Source organism: Netta rufina, assembly GCF_964035555.1.
Source record: "Netta rufina genome assembly, chromosome: 22".
NCBI classification, from domain to species: domain Eukaryota; kingdom Metazoa; phylum Chordata; class Aves; order Anseriformes; family Anatidae; genus Netta; species Netta rufina.
Genome location: NC_140146.1, coordinates 5,648,971 through 5,673,655, shown reverse-complemented (window position 1 = coordinate 5,673,655; position 24,685 = coordinate 5,648,971). Strand labels below are relative to the sequence as shown.

The following is a 24,685-nucleotide window of genomic DNA, read 5'->3' as shown; positions in this document are numbered from 1 at the left end:
CGCAGCAACACCGGGCCGCTGCCCCCCAGCGCTGGGGGCACCCAAATCTGCCCCAAGAGGGCAGTGGGGTGTTGTTTCCTTCCCCCCCCAGTATAACACCCATATCACTACTCAAATCATGCTTCTGATAAGAGTTAGGAAAAAAAACAAACACACAAAACACCTTTATTAAGTTCTTCACTGAACAGAAAATATGTGCACGCTGTACATGTTTTAACAGGGGAACTGCAACAGGCTCGCTTCACCCGCTGCTAACGTTGAGCTGTAATTTTTAACTCAATGCATTTTACTTCTAACGATGTATTTTAACACATTTCACTTCTAACAAAATGTTGGAAAAAAAAAAGTCATCCATGCGCAAACTTCACACCCTGACCCAACCCTTCTTCCCTGCTGCAAGCATCATCTTTGGAGGATTTTGTTCCGCAGCTCTGATCTCAGCTGCAGACAGTGAGCGAGCTTACCCTGCCGTACGAGTTCCTGTTTATAACACATATCTGCAGGCTCCTGGCATCAATAGTGGTGTACAATACGTGAAAATATCCCCTCTGGTTCCTTCCCATCTCCGAGGGCAGCAAGGAAGCCTTCTTGTCTCCTCCTCTGGGCCAAGGCAGCTAGGGACTTGAATGTCTTTGGCTCATAGATAGCCAGATCAGCAAGCATTTTCCTGTTCAGCTCCACCTGGGACTAAATGCAAGAATTGTTGGTTAAGTACTCTAATTTTTAGGAACAATAATCCAATGACTAGTTAAGGTTTTAAGGCAAATTAATATTTTTTTTTCCTGTATTGTAGAATTTTTGCACGACTAGGGAACTGTCAGACATGCCCATTAATTCACGGACATATTAAGCTACCATGTACAATTTGTTTACTGTGTTTCTCAAAGTGTTTCCCATACAAACAATCTCTTATATTCTAAGCAGGAGGTATTATATAAAAGTTTGTTTCTTTTGGATCTTTTAACAGAGTACCTTACAAAAATATCTTGCTCTGAGACAAGAAACAAAGGTATAGGCATCTCAAAAGAAAAATGAGTTAGCTTTTAGGCAGTACTTAATTCTCTTGTTTACAACTTGAGAAGATTAAGCAAAAGATTGAGAGTATAAATACCAGAAACTATTACTTTATAGTAAGCATGTAAGAAAACCTATACGGTTATTTGAAACGTAGGTAAAATGTTTTTGAAATACGCTATAAATGTATACATAGTTCCACTTGAAGAAGCAGAAACACTACCTGTTTGTTATGATCATGGCCAAGAAAAACAAGTTTTAATTTTACAATTACAGTATCAACAAATTAAGACCAATTCTCCAGCATGTTTAACAACAAAGGACTGTGACACCAAATGTCTGCATTGTCTATGTTCACTGAAACACAAAGCTAGTAAGCAAAAAAAGTAGATTTCTTAGGCTTGCTTTTGCAAATCCAAGTTCTGTACTTTCACACATACTGAGTGAAGCAGAGGCAGCTCTCACTTAACACCTGCAGTAGCAGCAAATGTAAAAGCATTTTGCAAGCCTTGTTCTTAAGATGAGCAGTAAAAATTTTGGGGACAAAGGCTGGTGAGAAGCAGTATCCACCACAATAAAAGGGGGTTATGCAGTTAAGGAAGAGAAACAGGGTTAGGGCAGAATTTAGTTCCTGAATTGAGTAAAAACTCCTTTCATAAGCAGAACTTTCATTGCTAGAACTAGGAAGCAGGACAATGTTGGCAGAAGCTCAGTCTAACAGAAGTCTTTTACCATGCTCTATGCCAGCACTGCCTGCTCAGGTTCCAATCCTTAATGGTTCTAATTCACCATTATTCTGCATCCTAATGGTTCTAATTCACCATTATTCTTCAAAGAGCAGCAGTCGGAGGCTGCGTGTTCAGTTCCTCGCAGTTCTTCTCTTACATGGCAACCAGCAACCCGTTGATATACTTTGTCAGACTACATCTGCTTCACATTTTCAGAGTTTAAACAAATAAATTTACCTGATGCCACAAAAGACCACTATCAGACATTTTCTCCAACCTGTTGAAAAGTTGAATCAAAGCAATTATTCAAGCACCACCCTTACCTTAAGCAGATTGCTTATGAAAGCTGGGTATTTCAAACCATGTTCAAGAGAAGCTGCTTCAATCCTAGTGATCCAGAGCTGAAAGAGTAAAAATTCGTATCTTAGATGATAAAATATTTAGAAGTAAACATCCTGTCATACTGATCTGCTCACACTTAGTAAATACAACAGATTCAGACCTACAGTTTTCTCAGTGCAAGACACACCTCTATGTACTTCAGCATGTGATCATTTTCAGACCACAGGGAGACCTTAAATTCACAGCATTTTTTACCAGCTAGTAAAACATTTTCAGAGAGCCCCCCAGCAAGGAAAACAGACACATCAGCTCTGCTCTTTTCCCATTTTACTGTTGACATCTAACATGTTGCTCTTTACCGCTCTCAGCAGCCTCTTCTTCTCTTTTCTGGCCTTTGTAGACTTCACAAAAGCTCTCCGAACACTTCGTACAGCCAACTTATAGCAGCGGTTCTTCCTTCCACGAAAATGCTGAAGTAAAAACAAGATGTTCTTGTTCAGTTATCTTTGAAGCTGTTAAACTCTTCAGTAATGCTAATATATCCTCGTTTGCACTTCAAAACCCTTCATAACAAAGTTCACTAAATACTTCACAAACATCAGCTAAGCCTGCAGTCAGCACATAATGAAAATTTTCTTGTTTTACAGCATGGGAAACTCAAAGCTGAGAAGTTGGAACAGGCTGAAACCTTTCAGTCCAGCAGGAGGGAGACAAACCAGGCCTCACTTTAGGCCATGATTCCAGGAGGAAGGCAACCAGCAAAACCATCTTTCAGTGCTTTTTATCAACCCCAAAACTCAGGCGTTTATTCTCATTCCTGAGCTCAGTTTTGTCTGTACAACCACAGGGATGGGACAGGACCCTCTGATATGTTTAAAACACTGCAGCTGCCCAAACAGAAAGCATTACAGAAGAGGTTTATTGGAGCTGCTACCATTAACACCACATGTTATCCATCATAACAGAAGGCAGACAGTGCTGTACACAGAGGTCACTGGTACTGCTGCTGTGGGCAGCCTGGCCACAGGACAGACATACTCCCACTTAATTCATCATTTTCCACCTCAATTCTGCAGCAAGACAGACCTCCCAGCAGCATGCTGTCAGCCTGCCCTTGAAAAAGGCCCTGCCCCAGCCTAGGTTGCCACCTCTGCTCAGAACACATCGCCAAGCAGCGTGCACGAGATGCGCTCGGAATGCTGCCAGGGGAAATCGTTATTCCTTCACCCCATTAAAACCAAACAAAAAAATACAAAACCACCCCGCAGCTCCTGCCCTTCACCCCCACCGCTGCTCCGTCTCACGGCAGGGACCCCGAGCACGCTTCAACGAAGCACAAAAGCGAAGGGGAACGGCTGAATTCCCATCACCCGACGCCCCCAAACCCAGGAGAGCCCCGGGGCAGCGGGGCACAGCCCGGCACTCACCCGGGCATACTTCAGCACCTCCTGCACCCTCCAGAAGCGGTCGCTCAGGCGGCTGCGGAGCCAGCGAGGCGCGCTCAGCAGCACCATGTCCGCCGCCGGGGGCACGGCCCTGCCGCCCCGCTCCGCCTCCCGGGGCGGGCACAAAGCGGCCAAGGGGCGGCCCCCGCCATTACGCCAGCTCCCGGCTTCGCTAGGCCGCAGCAGGCCGCGCCGGGCCCGGCCTCGCTTCGTAATCAACCTTAAATGATCAAAACCAAAAGCCTTCCCTCGTGTTCATTGAGTTCTGCGTTTGTATTGTTAGGCTGTCTGTATCTGCCTGTAGCAATACGCCGAGTGTTTTTACGTGAGGGACTGAATGGATTATGATAGCTGCTAATGTTTCTGGTTTCTTAATGTTTCTTCTAATACCTTTAACATTAGAAGCATAGAATCACTAAGGTTGGAAAAGCCCTCCAAGATCATCTGGTCCAACCGTCCCCTTGCCACCACTATCACCCCACTAAACCATGTCCCCAAGCACCACATCCAACCTCTCCTTGAACACCCCAAGGGACAGGGACCCCCCCACCTTCGTGGGCAACCCATCCCAACGCCTGACTGCTCTTTCTGAGAAGAAATGTCTCCTCATTTCCAGCCTAAACCTACCCTTGCACAACTTCAGGCCATTCCCTCTAGTCCTGTCAATAGTTATCTGTAAGAAGAAGCTGATCCCCAGCTCTTCACAACCTCCTTTTATCAAACTCCTTTCAGAAATGCTGGCATTGTTCCATTTAACAGTAAAAATCTACAGGTTTGCTGCCTTCACCAGCAGTGCTAAAGCAATGTGAAAAGTCTTCATTCTGTTTTCAGTGACAGGAAGAATTCAGTACTGGGCAGCATGTCTTAATCTCTTCCTGTGCTTAAGAGATGTTGAGAAGTAAAATGAGAAGTTATGACCCGTGAAAAACCACAAGATGGGGCTGTTGTTATAGACAGTGAAAAAGTTATTCCTTAGCAGCAAGTCTCTACCATTAGAGAAGATAACTAATGAATTTGGTCATCATTAATCACACCACTTTCAGCATCTCAAAGTAACGATGCTCCTGTTAGAAGCTGCTCCATAACTGATGCCATCATCAAGACATCCTTCCCATTTACGGGAAGGTGCTTGTTAGTGATGTGGAAATTTTACAGAATTAGAGGCTTAGGGAATCTTTTTTTTATTAACACTGGGGCTTGTTTGATTCAAAGTCAGCTTGGTTATTAGAAGAGTCATTAGAATATTTTTTTTTCCCCCCAAAGGAAAATCAATATAAAGAACAAAAGATTCAGACCTCCCACAGTTTAAAATGCGTTTTCATTATAGCAAAAATAATTTGGGAAGTTTCACTTGATTTAGTGAAGCTCTTTATAATTTATGGCAGTTTTTAGACTACTTAAACAGCTTTTTGTTTGTTTGTTTTGTTTGTTTTTACCACATCACTGCACCCTTGCTGACAGACAGTAAAAACCCTTTTATTTATGAAGGAATAAAAAAAATGGCACAAGAAAAATTACTGTGGCAATGGGGTGTAGCTTGTTAGAGCAGCCATTTACTCAAGCTCCTCTGGTGCTCCTCTGCTGCTTGCTGGCAGTTTCTGTCTCATTCACCTGCTCTGCAGGGAGCTCCACATGGTCCCAAAATGCAAAGGAAATTCAGTCCACAGGTGATCCTCCTGCCTCTGCTAGGAAAGCAATTCCCCATGGGGAAAAACCTACAGAATGGCAAGCTGCACAGGGCTGCCAAACCTGCTCTTTGTGGGGCTGCAGTGCTCTGTGCCACCCCAGCACAACACAGCAGAAGTGATCTGGGGGTAGAATTTGAGTTGCCTGGCACTGAGTTTGCTGTCTTTCAATGGCTTGAGCCTGAATTTGTATTTCCTATAATATTTGTTGTTGTTCTTGTTTTTCCCTTAGTGTGTTTCTTGACCTTTCTCCAGTTAGAGGGCATAACTCATTCTTGAAGAATATTATATATTTAAATCAGGGGCTGTTAGGCAGCCATTCACTATGCTGAGACAGTTCAGAAGCCTTGGTACCATTTGTCATATTTATTACATCCAATGCCATCTGTTTTCCTGCACAGATTCAGGGCTTTATTAACACTGTGGCTGGCCTGTGCCATAACTGAAAGCAAGATGTATGCCACAGTTATTTCCCTCTGGACGTCTGGGTAGATCTGTGCAGACATTTCACATTTTGCATCTTGAGAGAAGGCTACTGCCTTGCGTTCCCCCCTAGGAGCCATTCAGCCTGAGTGAGCAGTGAGGCAATGGGTGGAACAAGATGAAAATGGGCTTTTCATACAATGTGAGTGTTTTAAAGGTCGTTTCTCTCTGTATTTCTTTCATCTCTCTCACACACATGACTTCATTATTAGAAAGAGACAGGCTGGCTTGTAGTCTTTAAAAAATGTTGATGATTGATATTGACTCATGGGTCCAAGAAGACACAGAACAGACACAGGATCTGTTCTCAGTCTTGCCACTGGCCTGCTAGGTGACAGAGCAAGCAACTTCCCCTCTCTGTGCCTCAATCTGCACATCTTTAAAAGAAAGAGTCACAATACTGCCCCTTGGCTAATGTACTTGAAAATGCACCGAGCAAAACTTGAGTATGCCCGCTAGGTATTATTCTGAGCCTGTGGCAGCACTCCTGCTCCAGATCGTTTGTCTCCCCAGACTTTAAATTATTCATTGCTACTGTGAGCCTTTTGAAGAATGTGAACATGAATTCTCTGCTTATGAAATGTCTTAGCTGTGCCCTACACCATATATGCTAAGCAGGTTTGCATCCTTTGTGCTTTGCCAGTCTGATTTAGAAATGCTTTCCTAGCACAGCTGGGAAATCATTTCAGGCTCTTTGCTCAATGAGAAGTTTGTCTAGCAGTTACTTAGAAGGTTTTCACAGTTTGTTCCCTTTTTCCCAAGAAAGTGGCTGTCCAAACAGAGGTGCTCCTGGGGTTTGCAGTTTTGTCAAAAAATAAAATAAAATAAAATAAATTGATCTGTCAACTGAAGTGCTTTTTGAAATCAATTTTAAATGTTTGGATTAGTTAGTGCACTTTTCAAAAATATTTCAGTGTTTGACATTCAAAAATGAAAAAGTAGAGGAACATTTTCAGGTTTGGGAGACAGTTTTCCATTGCTTTTTTGACTTACATTTCAGAACCATGGTAAATTGATTTATAATCAGCTTACACAGGTTATTTTCAAAGAGATTTTTCGGTTTGACAACCAAGGAAAAACATTATTCCATGCAGCACGCCATGGTACCCGAGCTGTTCTTTAGCACTCCAGTAAGGTGGGTCAACCAAGCACAAGAATACTCTTCCAGTGGAAGCACATAGGATTCCTCATGGCACTACTCCACCGAGAAATCCAGCTTATGGCAGGGCTCCTCCGGCCACTCCTGCTCAGCTGAGTGCCCCTGGTTTTTCTCGTCTCAGGTGAGGTAGCCCTGGTGGTCCAGGCTCCCCTTCATGGCTGGAGAGCAGCCAGTTTGGTGCCTGCTGCCCAAAGGGCAGGAATTGCTGCCTGCGTTTCCCCCTTATTTTCCCTACCCTGCTCCTTCCAATTCAGCTGAGTACAGTGCTGGCTTCAATCTAGTGCTACAAATTAATGTTTTCCCGTATTTCCCAATATATTCCTCTAGAATGAAGCAGGCTGCAGGCTGATGGCAGTGCTGTCAGTCTGAGTCTATTTTTAACACATCCCCCCTCACCTGGCACATCAGCTTTTATTTTTCCTTCACTGTCAGAGAACTTAGCAGAAGGAATAAATAATAACAAACAAAGGAGATGAAATAAGGTTGATGTCACCTTCAGCGCCAGGGATAGAGGAAATAAAATGCCTTGAGGAAAGTCTAGCTAAAGGACATGAATGGCTAGAGAAAGCCCTGAGAGCAGGGCTTCCAGAGAGAGCATCTTTTTGGGAATTAGTACTGGCTAAAAATCTTGTGTGCAAAAAAAAAAAACAAAAAACAAACAAAAAAAACCCTTCTTGTTTGTTCCCTGCCATATTTCAGGAAGAAATGATTCGTGCCACTTCATAAATAAACAGAATTATGTTGGAGAAACTGTCTCTCTCTTTCATTTTTCCCTTTCTAAAACATCTTGAAGAAGCTAGAATTTTGCGCAAATAGCAAACTTGTCACTATCTTTGCCAGAGTGTGGTCTGAAAAGACCTTTCACAGCTCCGAGCAGGCTGGGGAGTGGTCTGCAGCTCAGGTTCTGTCCAGGAGTCTGAGGAACCAGGTTTGTGCTGGTAGATGTTAACGCCCTTGGTTCACAGATAATTATTTCTGCATCAAAGCCATTAATTTTAAGAATTGCAGAAGAGTCGCCTGGCTTTGCAACTCTCCTAGGCACTCATGCAGATCACTGCTCTGTAATTAAATATTGATATATCTCCACCCACATCTCCACGTGCCTTCCAGCTCCCCGGTCTGGTTCCTCAGAGGTGGCAGACACCAGGCTGTCACGAGGGAAGACTTTGTACAACAGACATTGTAGGAACATTTGTGTTTCCATCAAATTAAGCAAACCTTGTGATTAACTCATCTGGCTTGGTTCTTAAAAGAAGACAGGGAGCTGGTGAAGGGACTGAAGAAGAGGAGACCTGTCTTTGCTTCTTGACCATAAGCCAAGTTTCCCTTTCTGCACAGCTCTTTATGAGGGTGTTAAGGCCTTTGGGGCACCAGTAGGGCTTCATGGCCCTGATAAACCTCAGCTGAGGCTTCCACCCCACAGCCTCTGCCTGGGGGCCTATTTAAGCTCAGCTCTCTTTCTGACTGCTGCTGTAGGTTTGTGCATCCCAGGGGTTAGCTCTGCTCCAGCCAGGTCTGCTCAGGGACTCTGTTATCACTTACAGGCTGGCTTCTGTACTTTACTGGGCTTTGGGGTCTGTCAGTGGTAAGGACAGAACAAAGTGCCCTGCAGTTGTGATTAATTTGTGCCCTAAGTAAGGATGCTGCACCTTACTTGTGATCTGCTTCCTGGCACAGACTAGCTGGGGGGAGTTTTTATTGCCTCGATATTCATGAGGCAAATCTCCTGAGACCCTCCTGGATGCTAAAGAGGTTCTACAAGAAGAGCCCTAGCAAAACAAAGATATGGTAAGTGTGAGCAGCTAATAATCTTAATAGCTAGGGGAATTGCATAACCAACGTGGAGGGCGTTTAAAATCTGCTAACCTGCTTCAAAAGGCTTCCTACTTGCTTGTATCACCCATTATACCTTTGAAATCAATATCTATCTTCCTCACACAGCTCTTCAATCTGTTCAATCTACTCGAGTCTTTAAGCCTCTATTTGTTTATTGATTGCATGTGCCAGACTACAAATGGTCTTGATGTCCTACTGCTTTCCATATGCGCTGCGTAAGTGGTGTGTGGCAGTCTCCCAGCTCAGGAAAAGAAAGTGCTTCCAGTACTGGTAGAACTGGGACTGGGAGGCTTCCTGACCATGCCTGCCCTGAGTTCAACCACGGCAATCTGAGCTGTGTGCCCTCATTACCTGCTGAATCTTCAGACCAGGTGCTTTTAAACCAGATAATACCAAAATGGATACCAGAGCATCCTTTGGGCCCAGACCACCTTTCCCCCAGCATTCAGCACAAAAATCTCTGTAAGGGAGACCAAGTCCTCAAAGAGAGGAGTACATCTATGTAGTGATTGGCACGACAGAGCTGAACTCTAATTAAAAGCAATGCCAGGAGTTGGGAACATTTTAAAGCAGACATGTGATGAGAAGATCAAGCCTGGATAGCATATTTGTGTTGCCCCGTCACCTCCTGGTGGCATGGATTTGGTGGAGGCTGCTGAGCCACGGATTGTTTGGGATGCAGCTGCCTGGAATTCAGCCCCAGAGGGCCACCAGCACAAATTTATCATTTGTAGAGCTCTGCTAATGGGCCACCAGTAATTGCTTCATGAGCAGGGCTGGCTGAGCCCTCAGAGAACTTTGTTGTAGCTTTAGCTTTGCTGTGTATGCCGCTACAGCTGGCCAGTGAATAGGGAAGGCTGATAAACATACCAAAACACATCAAGGGCTGGGGCACAGGCACCAAAATGTGCAATTCTTAAAAGCATTTGATGGGAGGAAGCTAACACTCGTCTGCAACATAAAAACGTTTTATATTTAGCTTGTGAACAGTTTCACAACCTTTTCCCAAGGCAGAATTTCTCTAAGTAGCACCAAATGAAAAACAGGACTCCTGGATTCCTGCCCTGTGCTGTGGATAAGCTGTGCCTTCTGGTAAGACCTATGAACCTCAATTTCCTCCTGGAAGAAAGTTTTCCTCCTCCTGCAGCACTGTGGTCGTGCCTAGGTGAATCTACCTAAAAGGCTCTGTAAATGGGGAGCTATTGATGGCTTTCTTAACTAATATTGACCAAATGAGGCAGGTAGAATAATCAATCATTGTGCCTTCAGCACAAACATATACCAGTCCGCTCCGCAGACAATAGCGGTGGTGACTGCAGACAACAGAAGATTTGAGCTACGCGTTGATTATTATCAGTTAGCGTAAGACTTCAGAGAGAGAGAGAGAGCACAGAAAACAAATCGCAGGCAGAATGATTTCAATTCCAAAAGGGCCATCTTGCCCTGGGAACGCACGGTTGGAGTGTGGTTCCTGGGTGCTGCGTGCTAAATCACTCGCGAGGCAGCTGGAAGCGATTGGCTGGCACAGAGCAGCTCCAGCAGCCACGCTGTAAACAGAGCAGCGCTGCGAGGCTCCGAGCCGCCTCCGAGGAAGACACTGCTTGCGGCTGAGTGCCTGTGACAACGGGAGAGCACTGAAACAACACGCTGCTCCATCTTTGCTCCCAGCTCCGCGCGCTGGGCGAGGACTCCAGCGAGGCGGCGGGGAAAGCGGCTCCTGCTCGTTACCATCCCGGGTCGCTTCGTTTGGGTGAGAGCTGGATGGGAGTATTTCAGTGGGTACGGGGTGAGGAGCACGGGAAGGTGGCTTGCAGTCAAGGATCTGCCTGAAGGTGCTGAAGCCTGATATTGCTCGCAAGCAACAGTGCTCAAAGTTGGAGGAGGAAGCTGAAGGTAGGTGCTCTCTGGGACTGAGCAGCCTACTGAAGCTGAGAGCAACTGCTGGGGACCTCTTGGGATCACGCTTCTAGGAAGGACAGCAGAAAAGCAGGCGTGCTGTGGGTTCAAAGCCACAGCTGCTGCCAAACGTCCAGCAGACGCATCTTTGAAACAGAGGTCAGGACTGGCAAACAACCTGAAAGGAAAAACTTGCCTTGGCCAGGTCCTGGGAGAGCAAGTGGCCAAAAAGCCATCCCTTCCTTGCCCCGTTGTGTTCTTCATGTGCAGGAGAGGTAGGAAAAGCCTCAGCAAATTGCTTCCCAGTTTGGTGGCCAAAAGCAAATAAACCATTTTGGAAAAGTGTGTGTGGATTGATCAGCAACCTTCCTGGAGGATGTCTGACCAGGAGACCGAGGACTTTGGAGCAGAAAGCCTCTTAGACAAGTCTAAGATGATTCCCAGCCTCCCACCGTATGACATGGATGACCAGCTGCTCCCCAGGGAGCCCCGCAGCACCTGGTGCTGCTGGGCTTGGGCCCTGGCGATAGTCACCATGAACTTCCTAGTCTTCTTCATCAATCTTCTCCTGCTGCTTGTCATCTTCACAGTTGTCTTGCTCCCCACCATTGTGGTGGTTTACTTTGGCTTCCAATGCCACTCTCGGGTAAGTAAGCCTCGCTCCATTTGGCTGCTAACAGCCACCCCTACGGCAGAACAACCCATGGGGGTTTTATTTTAGCCCGTGGGGAAGCAGTGGCTTTAAAAGCAAGGCTACAATCCTCATGTTTTGCCTCTGTTTTATACAGGGAGGAGTGTGCAGACTTTCATGTGTATAGATTGAGCTGAGAAAAATTGCTTTTTGGGGGTTCACGTAGACCTGCAGGCTCCTGGCTGTGCAGGGGAGCTCACTCTCCTGCCTGGTGCCCATGATGCAGCCACCATCAGGGCTGGCATACACGTTTGTATGGGATAGTAGAGGCTTTGTGGCTTCTGGGCTGCCTTCAAGCAGCTGGCTGGCACCCGTGCTTCCAGTGTCAGTGGGCTAGCACAAAAAGGCTCTTGTGTCAGAGAGAGGGAGGACACAGCATGAGCTACCTGTGATTGTCTGGGTCCTTGGGGGCAGAGGCAGCACAGGACCCCTGGGTCCTGCTCTTAGTGCATTTGTTTGTGTAAAGTGGTCCCAGACCAAGAACCCCAGCATTTCGCAAGCCTGCACAAGGGTATTGTGGTGTAGATGTTTTACAGCAGAAGTAAAGCTTGACCCATCTGAATGCTAGCAGGAATTAGCTTGATTTTATTCGTCTTACCTCTCCCTTCTTCAGTATAGGGGGGAATGGAAGCTTGATTGGGTGAAAGAACCCTGTTAGGGTTTGCTACTTTCCATTTAAGTAAGCTCTGTACATGACTGTCCTGTTTGATCTGCCTACCAACTGTAGCAGTAATAAAGTGTAGCTGAACCTATAACCCCTCCGAAGCCAGCCTCGTGTTCAGGTGTTCCTGCAGCTCCTCACTTAGTCCAGCCTTTGTGTTTCCTTGCTTGGTAAGGGCTCCAGCTGTGGCTGCTGCCCTCTGAATTTCATTATTCCGAGAATACTTACGAATTTCCTCTTCTTAGTATATTTCCATAAATATGTTTGGAATCCTCTAAGTGGATGCGAAGAAGCAGTTTTCCTGTTTTCCTCGCTGGCAGTCACTGCTAGGCCATCTCGGGCTGATTTCTCTTGCTGATTACTCCAGTGTCAGAAGCACTCGCTTGCTTCCTGCCTTGGGGAGGGGGGGGAAAAAACAAACCCCGAAGTACCTTCTCCCAGGAGGGAGAATGGGATTAAAGGGTAAGATGCTCTTGGCCTCCCCAGTGCACAGAATCTGAACTAAAGGGAAGATATAAAACCTCAAACCGATGTATTTAGCTGAGAAATACTGAAGGGAGAAAGCTCTCCCCTTCCCTTTAATAAAAATCTGTGCATCCCATCTAATCAGCCAACTCCTCGGGACCTCTGAGCGGATCCTGGCGTGGGTAGTGATGTTTTTCAGCACATGGATCCCTTCCTGCAATGAGGGCACTGTGTTGTGTTCTTCAGCTGATGTCCAAGAACACGAGCTGTCAGCCCGCTGCTCCCCCATTTCAGCTCCCTGGCAGAGGGACTGGGCTTTGCAGCTTTCTGACGTCTCTGCTGGTCTGAGAGGTTTGGCTTTTGGTTTTCACAGCCCTGAAATAATGACGGCTCTGAGCTGCTGGTAAGGAAAAGCCTCTCCTCATTCCGCAGACTAACAAACAGGGAGACATCTGTCATGGTAATTCCTCTGTCGAGCAGGGCAGACAAGTGCTGCTGATGCTAGTTGGAGTGAAACATGATTCATAGAGAAATCCCCTACCTCTGGGCCCAGCAATTCCCACTGTAGCTCTGCCACATGAAAAACATTCCTGTACGATGCAAGCAGGTGATCCCAACAGGGCCATGTGGGAGGCTCTGCAGGGCCTGCGGGCAGGAACAGTGGTTCAGAAAGGTCCTGACCTCTCTTACCTCTCCCGCGACCTGAAACTGCTCCTTGAAAGTCAGAAATGTGAACTTCAGATTGGTCTCAGAATGGGAAAGAGCATGAGGACTGCCTCCCGGTGCTGCCCACCCTCACCTTGGAAGACCCCGAGCTCTCCATTCTGCACACAGTGTTCTCCCTGATGGCTTTGGGCGTTGAGGAGAGGCAAAAAGCTTTTGAGTACAGCAGAGTACAGCGGATGTGAAAGCAACTGCGCTGCTGTTAGCTGCGAGGGGTCACTTAATGCACACTTGTCTTTTAAGGCGAGGTAGAGCAGGAGGACTGCAGGATGGCTCGACGAGGGCAGCCCTTTGTCTCTGGGCTGCTGCTGTTCTGTGCCTTCCTTGTAGCCGGAGGCTGATTTCTGCACTGCAGAGCCATTAGATGGATTATTTTTTGAGTGTGATTGTGTTTTTTTGTACTGGAAGAATATAAAAAAAAAAAAGAGAGAGATTGGAGGAGGTGGGGGTAGCCCAGAGCAGTTGTTAATCCAGGAGTGAGTGGCTTGACTTGGTGCTCCTGCTGCCACGATGGAAGGGGGGCTTTGAACCCATCAGCCAGGAGCAGCTTCTGTTCAGGGTGCTGTGCAGCAGCACAGGGTGCTCAGGGCATCCCGGCAGGTCTGGGAGATGCTGGGAGGCTGTAATGAGTACACTGTGCCCTAAAACAGAGCACAAAGCAGCCTTGGGAGCCCGGGGGGTGGGCTGTGGAGTGACCCACCTATCCGTAGCATTGAACGTTTCTGCTGCATTTTATTTACTTTGCTATAACTGCCAGCATGCTGTGCCACCCCTGGTGGTGTAGCTGCAGGAGGCCTCTTGATTTGGTTTGCAGCTATCAGCTGCTAAGCTGTGCTGTTAGGGATAACTTAATAAAGATTAACACTCGCTGCCTGAGGATTGGTGTGCGGTGCTCTCGTCTCACAGAGCTGCTGGAGTAATTGAAAGCCTGGCTAAGCGTTGTCAGTCATGATGTACCCTGAGGATTTCTGAGCTCAGCTTGCAGAGAAGGATGAGGCTTGGCTCACTGGGAAAGCCCTAAAACCTGGGGGTACTTTGGTCGCTGCTCCTGTCCACTGTGAGATCTGTGATGAACTTCCTTCCCTCTTCCTGCAGGTGCTGCACTCCACGGCCCGCTACTGCAAAACTGTCCTGGATGACAACAGCTCTTCTGCCCTCATCATCCTGGGCTTCGTCATCATGTCGCCTCTCATCGTGGTGGCCATGGCCACCTACTGCAGCCTGGCCAGGCGCCTCCGCCTCTTCATGTGCTTCCAGCCCTGGAGCAGGGCTGTGTACAAGGGGGTGAAATGGCGCTGGTATGAGGAGGGAGGTCTGTGTGGCTGTGCCAGGGGCTGGAACACCCAGGTCAAGGCCTGGGTATGAGGCTGCAGCACCTGAGGCCCTGGCCCATCCAGCTCGCCCTTCTCCCTGCCCTGTCCCTCCCCACCACCTCCCAAATTGCCCCCAGGCCTCTGCAGAGCGGTGCCTAGCTGTGAGAGGAAGGGAGAGGTGTTCATGAGCCTACGAGGCTCCTACAGCTTTGTTTATAACCTTCTGTCTATAACCAGGTGAAGGATGCTGTGAGGGAGAGACGGGCAATGCAAGCCCTTGATGGTAAAGCCGATATTCAGAAAAATGAGGACCCCTGCCAGTGCCTCTTGTGCTCAGAGCAGTGCAGTGTCCAGCCCTCACAGCACGCTGTGCCTCACACAGGTCCCAGTATCCATCTACACATGTAGTGAGAGCAGCTGTGGACTCTGTTCCATGCCTCAGAGGTCTCCCTGTGTCCAGCAGCACTTGGGGAAGCATCCAGCCCTGTGGAAGCAGCTGTGGTTCCCCCCAGTGCTGGGCTGCCCGCATTTCAAACTTCTTGCAAGGTGTCTGCAGGTCGCTGCCTCTGTGGTGGCTGGGATTCACAGCTTTCTGACACACCACAAGCTCTTCCCCCACTTACCTGACCCTCCTTCCCACAGTCTGTGGCAGTGCTGTGCTCGTTTTGCTGTTCCTGAGCCAGCTCGCTGGGGTGGCTGCAGATGTTCATGCCGATCTTTGGGTCTTTCCCCTTTTCCAGCTGCTGAGCTGAAGCACGCTTGTCTGGTGGCGGCTACCAACCTGCAAACAGCTCCTTGCCCTTTGTCATGCTCAGGTTGTTTGGTTCAGGGCAGTGTTAGGGCTCCTGCCAGGATGAGCTGGAGACCCCCGGTGACTACAAGGGGGTCTTCCACCCCCAGGCGTGCTGTGCTGCTCTCCTCAAACCATGGTGGGTCCCCGGTTCAGTCAGCAGGGCCTCGTGCTGCTGACCTCTGCAAGCTGTCCCGTCTCCCTTGCTGCTGTTCCTCTGCCTGCCAGCTCTTGCCAGCGCTATGTGTGAATAAAGATCGTGCCAAATCTCCACCGAGGGAGTTTCTGTTCTGTCTCGAAGTTGTCTCAAAGCACAGGCTGCACCAGGACCGGCTGCCTGGGGCCTGTTATAGCAGGCAGGGCCAACAAGAGCACCAGTGTGAATCAACACATAACTTCTGCATTTGTTTCTGAGGATTGATTTATTTATCTTTTTAACTTTTTGTAAAGTGCAGAACTTTAGCTCTGTCCTCAATTGCACAACTTTGTGGCGGTAAACAGGCTGAGCTCGGGATCCTCAGGAACCTGTGTTCTATTAAAGCAGCTGGGGCAGCAGCACTACGGGGCTGCTTTGCTGGCTCTGCCCGCTCAGCTGAGTCATTCTGCCAGATTTCACTGCCACTTATCCCCTCCTGGCAGCTGCAGCAAGCCAGAGTCTCAACAAACCACCTCCAGGATGCTCCAGGTGTGACAGGTTGGATAGAGTTTCATTTACAGCTCGAGTTGTCACATAATGCTGGGCAAGGGTGTTCCAGCCCAGCACCAGCGGTCAGAGGAATGCAGAGTCAGCATTCTCCTTCTTTTTCTGTTGTTTTAGGACTTTGCAGGGCGGGAGTGCTGACTAAACTGCTTCATTTGTGTGTTTTTGTCAACCTCATCTAGAGCTGGAGTCGCATCTCGGTAGCACAGCAGGCCTCGGAAGGCGAGCTGTACCTCGAGGGTGTCCTGCCACGGGCAGACAGCATGGTGATGTGCTGTAAGCAGTGCAGAAGCTCTGCTGTGAGACTGGATTGACCCTAAATGCCCTGCTGGGAGCACACAGACGCCCTTGATGCCCTCTGCCTTGGGGCAGCTGTGCCAGCAGATGCCAGGGGGAGGCTGCTGCACACCAGGGGCTTTGTTCTGGGAGCACCCGGCCAGCGTGGGCTCAGAGCACAGCTCTGCCTGGCACCCTGCTGAAGGACAGTGGGGTTTTTCCCCCTTTTTTTCCCCCACTGCTGCTCTGATAAGAAGCTACAAGGTTCTTAAACAAGGCATTGCGCTCTCCTGCCCTGCCTTGCAGCGTGGTGCTTAAGCCATTCACTGTCCTTCGGCCAGCCTCTCCTCTTAGATGTAAGCATCAGCTTGAGAGCTCTTCCTCCTCGCCTGGAAGCATGACCCAGGCAGCCTGGCAGGACATAAAGAGCCCTTCAAGGCTAAGAAACCTGCCCAGAACAGCGTGCTGGAAACATTAGAAATGAACCAACATTTGCAGGAGTATTTCATTCCTGCAGCATGAATCCCCAGGATAAAAAATTGCCCAGAAAAAAGCTGAAAGTGCAGCAGGTGTCAAGCAGTTAATTTACCTTGAGCCAAAGCTGGGTATCTTCTGAGTATGAATCACCTGGGATGGCTGCTTTGTGCTGGATTTATGGAAGGTGTGATAGAACTGTGAGATCTCCTGCAAAGGTTAGAGAGCAGGAAATAGGGGAACAGTGTGGGAAAGCATTAATAACCCAACCCAGGCTGAAACAGGGGGAATATTTCAGAGATGCTGCTCTGTGTCACCTGGTGGTAGACAATATGGTTCAGATGTGCTCCTCGCTGCCTTCGTCATCATCATCAAAGGAGCACTTGTAGAGGTGGGCAGGGGAAGGAGAACAGCAACTGGGCTCCAGGAGCCAACCCATGCTGCAACAAAGCTTGTGTCCCCCGGGTTTTGGGGTTCAAATTCCTGCTTGTGACACAAGGTCAGCAATGCTGAGGCTGCTGAAACGTCCTGTGTAGGAGGAATCTGGGCGTCTCTGACTTGGATCCCCCTCCTGGATGTGCTTGGACGGGATCCCGAGCCCCTGCTGTTGTGGCAATGGGTGGGTCAGTTTTAGGGGAGGCGCTTGCAGAGAGCACTGGGGGAAGCAGGAAAACTGCAAAATCACAGCTTGATAGCTAACAGAGGGGCTGGAAAGTTTTTTAAAATATAGAAACGACTGTAGTAAGTGGTCTTGTTCTTCACAAACATATAATGACACCCCAAGGGTGTTCACTGGCTGCTGCCATCAGCTTTCTGTTCTGGGTTAGTGGCAGGATGAGTGCCGAGGGACAGCAGAGGAGGGAAATCCTCATTCACAGAAGCTTCCTCCTGGCAAGGAGGTGTTGCTGCAGCTTGGTGGTGCTGAGCAGGTCCCCTCACCCCTCTGCTTCCACATCCTGGGCCTCAGCATCTCTGTGCATGAACGTTTATGGAAGCCTTATGTGTAGGGTGCATATGGATTTAATGTGACAAGTGAATGCTAACAGGTTTCCACAAGTGGCAGGAGGAAGAGCTTGTCTCACCCCACACAGGTCCTTAATTCCCATTCTGGACCTTCTCCGCATGGAGTGTAAGAGCCAGGGATGAATAAGCCTCAGGCACTCCTGAAATAAAGAACAAATTCCTCTCGTGCAAGCACGTGTCTGGCCCAGCACCACAGAAATCATCAGAGATGCTCCGGATTTGAGTAAAGGAGAGCAGACTTCAGCTCAAAGGAATGCCGAGCTCATGCAGATTGCAGGGAAACGTAGGCCGGAGGGAAGCTGGGCCTGAAGGAATGGCTGAAGGAAGGAACGACTCCCGAATTTGCCGGCTGAGGCCGGCCAAGAACCTGGCTGAGATGCTGAAGCCAGAGGGCTCCTGGTCCCCTGATGCCTTCAGTTCCTGGAGCCCTCAGCTGGGGGCAGTGCAAGTACAAACTGCTCGTCCAGCCGGACAGACGGCAGGACGATCAGGACTGAAATCGGAGGATTTTTTTTTTGGACAGGGGCGAAGTGGTGTTGGGCGGGAGGAGGCCATGCCAGGGCTGCTCGGGGAGAGCCTGGGAGTGAGTGCACTTAGGGCTGTGGCCACAGAAGGAAGAGGCTGGGGCTCTGCCTTTCCTCCTGGTAGTTCCTCAGCCACCCAAGGAAAGCGAATCCCGTGGGAATGGCCAGCACCGGCTCCCGGAGGGGCTCAGCAGCTTCCAAGCAGGGTTCCTGGTCCCTTGCCACGAGCCCTTAGCCGCTGCTCTCAGCATCGTCTCCGGCGGATGCGTGCTCCAAGTGCTTCGTTTTTGCTGCGTGACTCCGTAGGCTCACTTGGCAGGGCCCCACGTGGTAACAGGACTCCTCCGACACATGTGCTGGACAGCTTGGCCTGCGCTCCCTCTGTTTGCCTTGCTAACTGCTCGGCGGTAACCCGAGCGTCTTCGGGGAGACGGCCATTGTCCTCCCACACCTCCCTCTCTCTCGCCGAGCTAACCGCTCACCGGCGATCGTTTCCAGCTCTGATCGTTTCCAGCTCTGCTGGGAGACGTGGTTGGAATGACTGGGAATGATTAAAAAACAAATAACCAGCGGGGGCCTAACGGGGGCTCCTGCACCCCGCGAGCTGATCCCACCGATGCCAGTGATGCAGCGTGGGGCAGCCCTGTCCTGAGCAGTCCCTTGGGGCTCAGTGGGAGCTGCTGTGTGGGTGAGAGGGCTGAGGGTGAGCAGAAAAGCAGCAATTTAACCCATGTGCCTTGATACTGGTGTCCCCCACCATCAAACCAGTCCCTCACAGCGACAGCAGCCACCCCGGGAGGCTGCGAGTGGCAGGAGGGAGCAGGGAAGCTGCATGTGCTTGGTGTGTTGCTGCCGGGCACGCACAGTGCCGCTAAAATATAAGCACTGCTCCGAGGCCATCTGGCAGGCACGCACTGCCAAAGGGCTCTTTGTGCAAGAGCTGCGGAAGAATAGGGAAATAAATAAATTATATAGCTCCCAAAATCAATACTAACGCGGGATGGCTGGGAGGGTCGATGGTGCAGGCGCTGCGAGCTGCTTCCCAGCCCTCTTTGAGGCCGAGAGACTGCAATTTAGAAAAACCTTATCAATCATCACAGTCCTTCTCTGCTCATGGGAAAAAAAAAAATGAAAAAGAAAAAGAAGCAGAGAAAAGTGCTTGTGTCAGGGCCAGAAAGCGAGATCTCACTTCACAGCTGGCAGCCCTGTCGAAGGGAAGTGCCTGGGCATCACCACCACAATATTTCTGAAAAGCAAAGTGTTGCTTTGGGGAATTAGAGCCAGCCAATATTGCCCCAAGTACCTCAGCTGCTTCCCTCTTGAGGAATCATGTTAACAGCCTAGCTCCCAAAGTCTGGCCAAGCTGGGGAGCAAGGGGATTACGCACAGACCATGACAAATACGAAGCACACGGGACAGCTGGGTAAGGTCAGCACCTTTATTCCCTTCTGCCCACCCGTTTTGTCCTTCCCCCAGCTCGGAGACAACGCGGGCTTGTTCTGCCCTCCAGGCAGTGCCAGTGGGAAGATTTGGGATGGGGGTCTGCAGGATAAACCCAGCTGGAGCAGCCCGTAGATAATTTGGGTTTGCCACACCGGGGGTGCAGGGAGGGCTCAGGGGTTTAATGGTGCTTCATGTCCAGACCAAGAGCCCCCGGAGTCATTGAATGGGTTGAAGGGGCACTGAGCACGCTGCCTGGTTTTGGTCCAAGCTCAGCGTCACAATCCCAGCCACGCACCTGGGTTGCGACCCTAAAATGTTTGCTCAGGATGTTCCCCATGTTCAGCAGGACTGAGAGCTACCGAGGGAAGCTCCGGCCCTCGAAGAGCATCCTGGCTTGGAGCTGCTTCACCAGCAGGCAGGTATTTTGGGAGCTGTACGGAGTGCCCAGGCAGGCAGCACTCATTTCACAGCGGGGCTGGCTCTGTACCTTCATGGCAGCGGGGACGTGGTGCTGAGCAGCGTGGTTATTCCTCCTCCTCACCTGAAAGCAGGGCTCTGCCCCAGCCCTTCAGCCAGCGGGGTTAATAACCCCAGAAAGCCCTAAAATTGCTCTTTTGTCATCGCTTTCTCATCTGCCTGGCACCACGCAGGAGGCTGCTGAGGTACGTTAGAGCCTTTGGGGAGTGTTGCAATCCCAACAACATGTTCCTGGCTGCTCTGCTGGCTGCGCAGGCTGGCAGCCGGGGGGGTTCTCGGTGCCAAGTGACAGGCACAGCTCCCCCGCCCGCACCTCCCCGGCTCTCTCCTGGGGCTGTAAAGGCGTGGGAACCTGCCCAGGGACAGGGCTTGGAGATAACAGGGAAATTACAAGGAGACAGAGCTGGCCCAGCTTGCGAGCTGGCTCCCAGTCCCACGTCTGCAAAAGAAAACACGGGAACTGGGTTGGCTGCAGCGGGTGGCCCTGTGCGAGCCGTCGGGGCTGGGAGGGGATGTTCAGAGCTGCCCAGCACACCCCCAAGGACATGAGGCTGTGTGAGCAGGATGCTCCGAAGGCTCTTGGGGATGCCTCAAGGGCACAGGCTGGCAGGGATCCCTCTTGAATACTGGGAAAAGTGGCTTTTTGTGGCAGGCGTTTTGGGAGGAAGGGGAAACAGGGCTGTCCTTTTCCTTTCCTATACTTGCCAGGCCCTGGAGCCTGGGGCTTTGACCAGCTCTGGGGCACGAGTTGTCTCAGCTGGGAGCTGAGAAGCCATGCACAGCCCATGTAGGTGCTGGGGATTGCTTTGACATCCCATTTCGGGGTCTATTTGACGAGATGGGATATCTCAGCGCGAGGCACAGTGCTCTGCTGGCACAGCGGTGGGCTCAGCCCCGTAAAGATGGAGCAAACCACTCCGGGAAGCAGCGCTGCCCTGAGCCAGGAGCCCCTGGCGTGCTTCGCCCCCTGAGGCCGGGCTCCGAGCTCCACAGCAGACAGGATGTGCAGGGCTGGACCTGGCTCTCAATGGTTTGCGCAAAACACGGGGAGAGATAAGAAGCAAATTAAAAAAAATAATAATAAAAAATGAAAAGCAGGCTTGGCTGCAGGAAAAGGTAGTGCTGTCGTGCTGTCTGGTTCACTTCTCTGCCTCCTCTGCCTGCGCCGGTTTCGGCTGTGCCTGCCTTCATTGTTTCCCGAGCACGCGGTGGAGAGCGAAGGAAACCAAGCCCTAGCCCCCAACCAGACGATGAGGAATAAAAATAGCAGCCAGGGGAGCAGACTTCCTCCCAGACACAAACCTCTTGCTGCTGAAAGCCACGGCATCTGCTTTGTTCCTGCCGTGTCCTCCCGACCCCTCCAGCAGCCTCTGCTCACGCATCCTGGCTGTCTCAGCACCCGTCGTTTTGGGAATAGCTGCTGAGCCAGGTACAGGAGTGTGTTTGCACCTGCAGATGAGGAGATAGATGGAGGGAGAGGGACTCCCGCAGCATAATTCACTCTTGTGGGAATGTTTTTGATAGGACCCTTCTCTTTATCAGCACAAATCCGGTGCCTGGCCTGCTGCAGTGTTTTACTGCACACAAGAAGCAAAAGATACTGAGGGGGTTGTGTCATGCAGGGATGGTTGGGGATTGAAAACTTCATTACTGCGTTCTGGGGGGGGAAGCTTTCCCCAAATACATTTTATTTTTTAACTGTGGGAGTTGAAAAACAGACGTGGGACGGGAGGTTTTCCTGCAAGCCCCCCAGTTTGCTCTCTAAGTTCAAATCACACACAGGGAGGGCAATGAGGCTAGCAGAGACACGGGTTTTCTCTGCATGGCGCCACCAGAACTGCATGCCTCCTGAGCAGGAGACGTGTCCGGCTGTGGGCAGAGGACCCTAACTGTTCCTGAATGTCACGGACACCAAAGCAGATGTCCCTGTGTCCCCATCCTGGTCTCGTCCTCTGTTACAGCCTCTGCCTCCTTGGCTACCTCATCTCCACCCAGCCTCTCCCTCGGCCCTTTTCCTCTGACTTTCTGCTCTCTTGCCCATTTTCCTACACTCAGCTTTCACCTTTAATGGCCTTTTGGTGTCTATTTCTGCTGTGCTGATCTTGACCCCGTGGCAGCTTCCAGCCCCTCCACGCAGAGACCTCTATTTTCAGCCATCCTGGATCCCTTTCCGTGGCTTTCCTGTCCGGCCACAAAAGCTGTGTCTGCTGCCACTGAGAAATAAACACAGCCCTTCCACTCACGGCACTCAAAGGAAGGAGCATCGGCTGCATCGTGACCGGCCTCCAGACGCTTAGAGGTCTGAAAAGTGGCAGCAGCGTGGAGAGGAAATCAGTTTTTCAGATTTCTTTGGCCCCCAAGAGGTTTTCAGTGCAGGTCAGAGGGATGGAGCCCATGCAGCCTGCTGCCCTGTTCCTACCAACGCTCCATCTCCTACAGGAACAGCGAGACAGGCAAAGCCTTGCTGCAATTAAAGACTGAGGGTGTGGGTAATTCTGTTATTTGGTTTGTGCTCCACAGCCAGGCATGGCCCCGTGCCTGCCTGTCTACCTGGGCCAAGCCCATTCCTGCTGGCACTTGGCACGCCGGGTTTCTGTGAGGTTTGCACAGCTACCAGGGGTGGAACACGCCCCAGCGGCTGGCTTCCTCCGATCCTGGGCCTCTTCTCAGTGGGGTTTTTGGTGCTGTGCTCCTTGCCTGTAGCACTCCTGGTAGTGTCCAAACCCCTGGGACCAGCAAACGTCCTGCCTCGCCCCAGGACCGAGCAGGAGGATGCAGGGAAGCAGCCAGGCTGAGGCTCGCAGGAGTTGTCGTCATTTCCCCGGGCAGCAGCTGCTCAGAGCAGAGGCACTGGCTGCCGATGGGGCTGGACGAGGCCGTTCTGCAAACCCCAGGAGCACCACAGAGCCGAGCAAAGCTCTCCCCAGGGGCTGGCCGAGCGGTGCTCTGGCACGAGGCACGGCCGTGAGGTCAGTGCTGGCGTTCCTCCCGCTGCCTGCACCGTTCACAGCCAGGAACAAAAATCTTCCTGGGCTTGAGACCCCTTCGCCACGTGCTACCTACCACAGGGCACGTCCGTCCTGGTGGCCCTGCTGGCATCGTCCCTAAAATGGCCTTGCAGAAGCAGCCAGGACACCTCCCGCAGCAGGCATGATGCAGGCCTGGCCTCCAGCTGCCGTGCTCCTTCCTTTTGGAAGCACGAGAAGGTCTTGTCATCACTGCTTACTGACCAAGGGAGAGTCCAGGAATTACTGCACTAAAATTAAATGTCTGGTTTTTGATCCAAACGCCTGGAAAACGCTCGATTCCAGCGAGGGTCGGAGCTGTGATGAATAGGGGTGGAAAGCTTGCGTTGTTGCTGGGTTCTCTGCATCACACCCCCTAGCAATGGTCACACCGAGCTCTTTTGAGAGCTGGGGCTGGAAAATAGCTGTGGAGAGGGTGAGCATTACCCTGCTGCTTTTTTGGCTCGGAGGAGCAGCTGGAGCTGCGAAGTTGGGTTCTTGGTGCTTACAGAGCCTGGGGTCTGCGTTGGTGTGAGCTCAGCTGCTCCTCGCCTGCTGCTTCTCTGGGCATTCACTGCCCTTCCCAGGGACCTGCTCCCTTTTTGGGGGGATTTCTAGGAATCTGCTGCCGTGGCACGAGGATAACCTGCTTGGAAATCCCACAGGGGACTTCAGTTCCTTCCCAGCCTCAGCAGCGCTTACTCGACTGATTCCTCTTCTGTCTCCTGGTGGGGAGCGAGGTGTGCAAGCACAGGTCCAGGTCTCAGTGTAAACGCGTTACGTGGTGCTGTTCGGTGTGACCTCACACATCTGGGGAAGGGGTACCTTGTGAGGATAACCCTTGGATAACTGGGATGGGGTCAAAGATAAGGTGTGAAGGCTACGTGAAGTCAGTGCCCGCCTGGGGAGACTGACAAGTATGTTTATTTTCAGGTAGTTTCGGGTGGGTCACATCGTGTATTTACTGATTGCTTTGCTGTGAAATATCCGCAGCCCTTCTCCAGTTCTCCCTGTATTGTGCCCCAGTTTCGAGTCATGGGAGACATCCAGTATTACCTGGTGGCACAGCTGTGGGTCACTTGCTGTTGAAATCGATGGCATGCAAGATCTGGCTGTGGCTCTGAGGGCTGTGCCCAGAGCTGGGTGATGCCACAATGGTGAAAATTTCAGCTAGAAAGCCCCAGAAATATAAATAAGTCACTGGTGGAGCTGGGCAGCCAGCCTGCAGAGGGAGGTGGGGGTGTCCGAGATGCTCCCCTGCTCCCTGGAAGCTCTTCAAGAGTTAAGGAGGATTTCTGTTAGGCGTTGGAAATATTACGGGATGGAAGGGAGGTGAAAGTGCCGGTTACCATGACTAGTGCTGTGACATCAGGGCTGATGGAATATAGCTCCTGAATGCCACTTAGATCTGCGGAGCAATTAGCACAGGCAAAACATGTCTGAAAGCAATTAGCTCCCCTTCCCATCCCAGAGAAGATGGTGACAGAGCATCGCAGGTAGCTACAACACTGCCTCCAAGCAAGTTTGTTTTC

General features: G+C 50.4%; 2 protein-coding genes across 2 annotated transcripts; one reads left to right on the top strand and one right to left on the bottom strand.

The window, feature by feature from the left end:
* Positions 1–130: 130 nt before the first annotated feature.
* Positions 131–3,620, bottom strand: MRPL20 (mitochondrial ribosomal protein L20). The gene is made up of 4 exons (XM_084300389.1): positions 3,512–3,620; positions 2,444–2,554; positions 2,066–2,143; positions 131–687 (listed from the first exon to the last, which is right to left on the bottom strand). The coding sequence occupies exons 1-4, from the start codon at positions 3,596–3,598 to the stop codon at positions 514–516; spliced, it is 450 nt and encodes a 149-aa protein (XP_084156515.1). The 5' UTR covers positions 3,599–3,620; the 3' UTR covers positions 131–513.
* A 7,344-nt stretch (positions 3,621–10,964) lies between these two features.
* Positions 10,965–14,493, top strand: TMEM278 (transmembrane protein 278; the record flags this gene model as incomplete). The annotated part of the gene is made up of 2 exons (XM_084300074.1): positions 10,965–11,234; positions 14,224–14,493. 2 exons carry the CDS (start codon positions 10,965–10,967, stop codon positions 14,491–14,493), a joined length of 540 nt encoding a protein of 179 aa, XP_084156200.1.
* Positions 14,494–24,685: the final 10,192 nt, after the last annotated feature.